Source organism: Corvus brachyrhynchos, unplaced genomic scaffold (genome assembly GCF_000691975.1).
Source record: "Corvus brachyrhynchos isolate BGI_N302 unplaced genomic scaffold, ASM69197v1 scaffold12, whole genome shotgun sequence".
In the NCBI taxonomy this organism is placed as follows: domain Eukaryota; kingdom Metazoa; phylum Chordata; class Aves; order Passeriformes; family Corvidae; genus Corvus; species Corvus brachyrhynchos.
This window is the reverse complement of record NW_008237885.1, coordinates 364,389-372,822: the sequence shown is the minus strand read 5'-3', so window position 1 is coordinate 372,822 and position 8,434 is coordinate 364,389. Positions and strand designations below refer to the sequence as shown.

General features: G+C 39.3%; 2 protein-coding genes across 4 annotated transcripts in view; one reads left to right on the top strand and one right to left on the bottom strand.

Annotated features, from left to right (window-relative positions):
• UBAC2 (UBA domain containing 2) overlaps positions 1-8,434 on the top strand; it is a 101,347-nt gene that overhangs the window by 27,523 nt on the left and 65,390 nt on the right. The gene's annotated exons all lie outside the window — the stretch shown is intronic.
• On the bottom strand, positions 140-4,970 carry GPR18 (G protein-coupled receptor 18). 2 transcript variants are annotated; one of them, XM_017732605.1, is made up of 3 exons: positions 4,842-4,966; positions 2,354-2,483; positions 140-1,469 (listed from the first exon to the last, which is right to left on the bottom strand). In XM_017732605.1, the coding sequence occupies exon 3, from the start codon at positions 1,423-1,425 to the stop codon at positions 460-462; it is 966 nt and encodes a 321-aa protein (XP_017588094.1). In that variant the 5' UTR covers positions 1,426-1,469; positions 2,354-2,483; positions 4,842-4,966; the 3' UTR covers positions 140-459. The 2 variants fall into 2 exon arrangements, with proteins under 2 accessions (XP_017588094.1, XP_008630612.1); XM_008632390.2 differs by lacking the exon at positions 2,354-2,483 and having other exon boundaries at positions 4,842-4,970.

Sequence of the window (8,434 nt, the reverse complement as noted above, 5' to 3'; positions counted from 1 at the left end):
CCCTACATATGCCTTCTCATTAAGTCATGATGACATTGATCTTGAGAGAATGAAGTTAACTTCAGAAGTGTGGGATATACAGTAGTTTCAGGAGCATTTGATTATGCAAATATAAAAAATTAATATATACGTTGCATCATAATTCTTCAGTGTTGTCTACTTTATTATATTAATAGTCACTTTCACGTCTAACAACATTCACAGTCTTTTGAGGTGATAAAAGCATTGGAAAGTTTAACACTGATGCTAGGTTTTAGTTCATTTCAGGTGAAACAATAAAAGATGTTGAGCAAGTAAAAAAGAGGTGCAATTATTATTCTGCTTCTGTCATAATTACAGTGGAACAAATACATCTGTTACTTTTGGTTACAGAAAATTCTTCTGTGTAGCCAAGTGCTAGAATTTGGAAAAGAAATCACTTGTTTACGTTGTAGAAGTCCCCTGACATTTTTTCTCTTTTTATATCATTTCACTGTTCATATTATTGAGTGATCTTACACTTCCAGTTCGAAAACTTTTCCTGCGCACACTTCGAAGGTAATTGCGATAAAGGATTACACTGATGACTCTTGCCTGGAATTGTTTGGAAACGATGTAGTACAGTATAACATCCAAGCAGGTACTGAGATTCATGAGAAAGGTGGTAAAGGCTGCCCAGGGATTGTAAATTGTATTTTCATCTTGCAACATCAGGAAGGCAAAGCAAATGTGGAAGGGTACAAAGCAGATGAGTACCTGAGCAATCAAAGTAACTATAATTCTTATGGATCTCTCCTTGGCCTTAGGTTTCAATTTGGAAGTCTTGCCGTGAATAAAATTGTAAATAATGACTAGGTAACACCCCATCATGATAAACAAGGGGATCAAAAAGAAAAAAATCAAGCGACAAAAGTTCAATGCATTTACTTCCTTTAAATGGATGATATCAAGCATTTTCACGCAGGTGGTAAAATTTGAGGCTTGGTCTGGATCAGATCGTAAAAACAGCAGTGGGGACGTTGTTGAGAGGGTCATTATCCAGATTCCAGTGCAAGCCAGCACAGCTTTTTTTGTATTTTTTAGTTCTTTGACATGTTTGGGCTGGACAATAGCCATAAATCTGTCTACGCTGATAAAAGTGAGCAGCCACAGAGCAATGGCTGGATAAAATACAGTGAAAGCACTGATGATCCGACAGAATGTATCTCCAAAAGACCACGTTTCTGTCCCATGGTAGATTATCCGAAAAGGCAAGGAAAACATAAAAAATAGGTCAAGTAATGCGACATTCATCATATATACAGTTATGGTGGTTCTCTTCTTGGTAGTGCAGCTGAACACCCATAGTGCAGTGGCATTTACCAACAATCCCACTGTGAACACAAAACTGTAGAAGACCAGTGATGCAATCCTGTATTCTTCTGGGTGGGGATTTTCAGGCATCATAATTTAATTGAATTTAGGAATAGTATTTGCACTCCATAAATACCCTAAAATTAGATAAAATATGGGAAGTTATTCTCAGTCAAATAAAATTTATCTTTAAAAACAAACAGGAAGATTGTTTTACGATGGTGTTTAGTGATGAGACTGTATTGTTTAGCTCTGAAATGTGCTAGCTTTGTTGCTTTTTCTGACTGCAGATACATTATCATCCTCTGAAGGAAATATATATTGTCAGACTTGTGAAAATAGTATTCATAAGCATGTTTTAATAAAATACTGTGACTACTTAAGGCGCTTTTTTATATAAGGAATCAAAAAGTCAAGATTGACACTTCAATTGTGTGTCAGTCACTGATTATTAGATTGAAACAGTTCTATTTGAGCTGTGAGAGCTATTTTCTAAAGAAAATATTTCTTCCAAGTTGTTCCTGTTAAAAAATTCTTGACTAAAGCTAGTTATGAATAGAAACAAGTGAGCATGGCATGGAGTGACACTTGGATATGCAAAGAGTATTGATTTTGCATTTTATTTGTGTAGGAGCTACTTAACTCCCAAAAGAACAGGTGCTTACTCATAAGACACTAAAAAACTGGTTTACTGGCTACATAGCTTCTAATACAGTGTTTAATCCCAGTGCATTAGAACCACCCACCCAGCATACGAATGAAATGAATAGATTAATAGACTTCCTGTTTAAAAAAGTAAAAAGATGGGAAGCAGCACAGTCTCCAGCCAGGCCATATGGGAACAGTATTTGTTCAGGGGAGAAGTTCCTGGCTGGTAGGCAGCTGCCCCAGAGCACAGTTGTGTTCCTTCTTCCAGCTTCTTGGTCATAGGAGCTGGACATCTGAAACATCACTGTGCAGGCTGAGGTGATGAGAGCTGAAGGAGAGGATCCCTGGAGCCTGTGAGGATGGCAGACCTTACCTTGTGTTTGCGTGAGTGCTTTGTTTAACCCTCACCCCTAGCACTTTCCTGGCTCTGGCTGTGGTCACAGTTTCATGACTTTATGTGGGAGGGTTCCTCTTGTCTGGCCTTTTACCCAGTCCTGTGGCAGCTTTGTGAAGAGGAGGAGGAACAAGTTAGTTGTTTGCCTGATCTTCCCACTTGTGACAAACAGCCAAGGAACTTCTGCAGTATCGGATTAGGCACCAGAACTGTTCTCAAGAGCAGAAGGGTGCATAGTTTCTGTGAGTTTTATCTCCAGAAGTGAAGAATGCATTAAAAAAAGGTTTATTGTTACTGCCCATCTGGTTAATGCTTTCTCTGTAATGTTACCAAATACTTTCTCAGTGCTATAGGAATGCATAGGGGTATGAACCAGTGTTTATTAATCTGGCATCCTGGTTTGACACTGGCAAATACCAGCTGCTTTTGAGAAGAGTGCCCATAGAGTAACTAACTTAAATATGACCTGTTAAATCTTTATATACGTTAGTATCTGCCTTGAAATATGAAATTTGGGCTTCTAATTTTATTACAATTCTCCAGTTTACAGATATATAAAAAAGTTGTGCATAGAAATATCTAACCCTTAATTTCAAGGTCGTTTTTTCAGCTGTACAAAACAAAAAAAGGTGTTTTCTGCTCAGATGAGGACTTTAGAACATACAATAGAATTTATGTTTTGTATGGGAAAAGCAATGCATGAAATGCAAAAAAGAGGTTTGGAGGGCATCTGTATAAATGCCTCTAAAATTCCTCATTGTGTGAAGAACTCTAAAAATAAGAAGAACAAAAGAATTAAAGAATGCTAGCAAACCTTATTGAAAGTTAGATGGCATATGCTTAAAAATTTTGAGCACATGCTAGCAGCATAGTTCAAATATTATCTGGCACACTGTTCCACTTTCACTACTGTTGCACAAAATTGTCCAAATGTTGCTTAATACACACCTCCCCCCTGCCCTTGCCCTTGCACGTTGTAAGTGGGTCTTTTTCTCTTTAGTTCTGTTTTCTTTTTCTCTCTTGCTAGTGATTGTGTATGACATAGTACAGGACTACCAAGCTCCATATCCTGAGTGATTTAGCAGGTGAATTGAGTAGTAATGTATAAAAGAGGTAGAAGAATTCACTTGAATATTAAGAAACATCATGGATTTTAGTTTGGTTTTGCACTTCTCTCCTTTGGACTTGCAGTGACTGTAATTGTTTCTGGTCAGGTCATGTTTTCAAAATAACCAGTAGGCTGATGTTGATGGGAAGAGAAGAAGCTGAATCTGGTGTGATCTTCTTTCAGGAAAACCAGGGGTTCCATGCCTTATTTGCGGGTTATTTCAAGTTTGTGACAGTTTTGAGATATATCAAAGAATGGACCTGCTGTAACAAAAAGGCTTTGTTGGGTTTGTTTGGGTTTTTTTTCTGGTTGGTTGTTGGAGACTCTTATTTGTGTCAAAGCAACAGTGGGTTGTTTCCCAACTTTGTGAGCTTAAATGCATGCCAGTTAATTTTTAAGAACCTAAAATGTAACATTTATGTAGGTAAGAAATACTGAGATTTTAAAAAAGCATGAGTTACCTGTCTGCATTTATACACAATTGGAGATATTTTGCTTTTTCATCGGTACTTGTCTGCATAGAGCTCAGGTTGGAACCTCCCAGGTCAGCCCAAGCAGATCTTTGGGTGTCTCTGGGTGGATGGTTTTTGCCCTAGTTGCCATTTGTCATAATGATAACGTTTACTTACTGGTATTGATTAAAGCACTTGCTGAAGAGCCCCTGGAGTCACTGGTCTCTGGAAGGCTTGTCTGTGTTAATTCTGAATGATTCCTCTGTGTTTGTCTGTATGTTATATCAATCTTTTAATTTTGTAATGATAACTGACATTCTGAATGTCTGATGTGAATTGGGAAGGCCAGCTAGGTGTCGTGTACAAGAACAAGACTTTCACAGCAAAATCACAATTAAATCTTTTCCTCCAGATTCTTACTGCAAGTTAGGTAACAGTGGTTCCATTTAAAGGACCATGCGTGTAGCTCTGTTCCCAATCCCCCTTTTTACTTTGCCTGTCCCTTGTGTTTGCTTGCATTTCCCCAAGGAGAACATGACTTTCAGTGAAGCAGAGAGAGACCAAGCAACACTCTTCTCCTGGTTTTAGTGTGATGAAAACAAACATTTTTCTTTTAGTATTAAATGTACTTACCAATGTTTTCATTTATTGCATATTCTTAAAATTTTTGTTAAAATCCAAAACAACAGTATTTATGGTACTATGCTTTTACAAATGCAATCATTTTTCTTTAAATGTTATGTATAGAATGATGCTGATGTTTTGAAAGTGCACTAAAGAATTAAATACCTTTTCATTAGTTCTAGAGTTAATTCCCATGTTTAGCTTCTGAACAACGAAGTCTCTTAACAATGTGTAAAAACATCCAAGTTACTTTGTTAGCACAGCATAAGGGATTGTTACTCACCTTTTGTGCACTACAGAGTTTCTTCAGAGATGCTTCTTTCATGGCCCCAAATCTGTAGAAGATTTAGACTTCCTCTTCTTTGCTCAGCTTCACTTAACTAAAATAGCTCCTCTTCACAGGCAGGAAACAATGACGTAATCTCGCTAGTTCTGAGCTATTTTATTGGTCATACTTAAAAGTTAAGGTTTCACATAGGTGCAGTGTCTGTGAACTGGTATTTCTATTACCTTCCAACAGTCAAACTTTTTTAATATTTCCAGTGTGGTCAGGCTGGGCTGTTGTACTACATATCTTTTTAAAACACACTTTTAAGTGTTTGCGGTATAATGAAAGCATATTTTAGGTTAAGGTTTCCATAAAAAGGTATCTGCGAGAATACACATCTTGGTTATGCATAAGTTTCTAATAAGCACAATGTAAATGTATTTTCAGTAGAGCATAGTCTGGTGGATTTTTTGTGGAAATCCCCATTTTATTTATATTGTCTTGGATAGTAGTCAGTCTGAAAGTGACAGAAATTCCCTGCGTTTCAAATGAGAAGTTTGATTCACTTGAATACACAACTTTGTTTATGCCTGTACTTAGAACATTTTATTAACACAGGAGCAATATTTCTATATATTATTTGCTGTCTAAAAAAATAACATGCTTATTCAAGAGCTTTGCTGAAAAATGCTGTATGAAGAGAGGTTTTAGCCTGTATAAAAATGGAGTAAATTCTCTCAGCTGTGTCACTGCAGCAGATATCTTAGGTGGGATGGGAGCATTCACAAAGGAATATAGGTGAAGAAGATTTAACTTCCTATGTTTCCTCTTTGTCGACGTGAAAAAAGATCCACCCTTTAGAAAAGCCATTCAGAGAAGGAGCTCATTCCATATTCTCTGTAGAGTACTTGCTGCTTCAGGTCTCTGACTGGCAGTCTTTGGGACGTGGGAGCAGAGAGCTCTATGTTGAGCAGGGGAGCAGTTACATTTCAGTCTCCACCTGACATGTCATCAAGAATTTGCCAGGATGTGCACTTGGTGCCAGAAGCAACAAAGTCCTGCAGTCCAGAAATAGCCAGAATGAGGTTTGTTTGTGGGAACATCTTTCTTCACTGACCGTAAAACTAATGTAGGTAGGTGATCCTCATTTAGTGCTCAAGATAACTTCCGTGAAAAAAAGCCCCTCTCTCCTGGAGTCATGGAGTTTAGCTCAGCTAAATGTGTTTGTGTTAGCGTGTAGGTGTCTGCATAGGTCAGTGTGATGGGTAAAGTAATCACAGGGAAGGACCTGGCTATGATTTTTGGTGTGTAGATTACCTTTAAATATTTGTTTTTTTCCTGTTTAGGTGAACTAATACGAAACTTGGTTTTTTGTGATCATTCCAAAGGCCTCTTAAATGCAATGAGCTGCAAATCTTACCCTGACCACCCTATAGAAATATAAATCTATTTAAAAGTGCTTAATATTTTAGGATTAAGGATTATCTTGAAAGGACTAAGCAGTGTTGAAAACTCTTCAATGGCTTTATCATTAGTAAAGCAACTCCAGAGCATGCTACAGCAGAACAAAGCACTGTTTTCAGCTGTTCAGTGAAATTCAGTGCCATATGTATATCTTTTGGAAGAGAAGAACTGGACTTTTGAACTCTCCTAGGCAAGAGTACTTTGTTTTGGGAAAAAATACAGAAGTGTCAGGCACCTTCCAGGCTGAACTGCACTGTGAATATACCAAAACAGGCAAGTGGACGGTCAGTGCCTCCCTTAGCTAAAGAGAAAGTACAAAAGTGATTCTGGGTTTAAATGGAAAGCAGGCAGATGTTGAGCTTGGGCTCAGAGAAGCCATATGCTGTGAGTTGTCTCTTGGCTTGTTGTGTTCTTCAGGGAGGGTGGGAAGTGTGACCTTTTATAGCTGTGTCTCATTTTGTCTGGTGGGTGGCTGATGTTCTGACCCTGCAGGGGAGGTCATGCCTTGTGAGGGCAGCTGCAATCAAGTCCCGCTGTTTAGACAGGTGGATAACAGCGGCCCAGTTGAGTATGCTGGCAGGTTAGCCACTCATCTGGTTTGCTGCAGCATAGACATGTTGGTCTGTGTTCTGCTTTCACTCAGGCTTTTCACAGCCTTCCTGGTGGAGAAGAGGCAGCCAAACCTCTCTGCTGCTTGTAGGCTGGCAGGCCTTCCCCCTAGGTGTGGAGGGATAGCTCTGTCTGGCAGCAGTAGGCTGAAAAGAGATGTTTGCTCTACCAGCAATTGCATACTCCTTGTCTAGGTGCTCAGGCTGGCTGCAGCTGCAGGGTGATAAGCATATGGAGGTGAACATCCAAATCAAAAGTTGCACTGCCTGGGGTTTGCAAGAGGCAGTGGGCTGCTCTGCTGCGTTGCATTGCCCTGTTGCTTTGGTTTCTGCTGTAGGAAGCACCTGGCTGTATTTTTGTTTCCTTTGCTATTTTATCAGCTAGAAATGAGTGCCTTGCACTGGTTTCCCTCAGATGGGTGAGTACTTCCTCTGTTCCATCTTTTACTGAATTAAATACCCACTTCCGTCCGGGGTCTTCTTTTGGTATTCTAAAGTTCGAGCAGTAGACAAGGTAATTTTAGTTGCATTCTGTTGTGCTAAAGCTGGTTTTAAGTAGTTTAAAGCTAAGCCAATGTATTTCCTGTCTGAGGATAAGGCAGAGTGCATGTGGTCTATTATGGTGCCTTCACTAACTGGCAGTAAGCCTCAGAAGAAATGGGTTTGATCACTTGCAACAACCTCAAAGTGCAGCACTGAAGAGATTGCCTTCATGCTGTTGCTTTTGCAGAATTAATGTACTGCTGGGTCTTTCAGCGGTTTAGTCATGGTACAGAAAAGTTATGTTTTGCTTGTTCACTTACTGTGTAATGTAAGCTTTGTCTAGCTGATACAGAGAAGTTCTGCACACAGTGAGACAGAAGGATTACCCTCTGCCTCAGTTTGGTAGGGAGCAGGCTTGAGCTCATGTTCTTCTCCTTTCAAACTTTCCACCTTTTGGATCTATTGAAAATAAAGCACTGAAGCTTCTTGCATGGTTCACTGCACCAGTGGTGCAGGAAGCAACTCTCCCATGTCCGTTTGTTAACTTACTGGTTTGCTGTTGTGGGTGAGTTCACATGCAGTTTTGGGTTACTGTTCTCAGCCTTGATGAAGACTGGCTTCATTTTTTATTCCCGTCTTGTGTTCACCATAGTGAATGTTTAAGAATAAACTACTGGTTAAAAGTTGTCATGGCACTAAATGCATAAAGTTATTGTGGTTGTTTCTGGTTTTTCCATGTGTGTGTTACTCAGAGGCTGTGTCATGGCATAGCTGTCCCTCCTCTCCCAGTCCTCTGTCTGAGTGGGTATAAATGCAATGTGCAGCAGAGCTGAAGGAATGTGAAAGAGAGCAGCTTAAGAGAACTGCAGCCTAGTTAGCTGTACCTGACATGTCTTATTTACTATCACATTTTGCTTTCTCTTCCCTGTTTTGCTAGAACATGGTATGGTTTGAGGAAGGAGCTCCTGTATTCTCCCTTTAAAAAAAATTTTGAATATTCCATGCTTCTCCAGGGTTCATTTGGGGTTTTTTTTCCACCCCTACGCCCTTCCC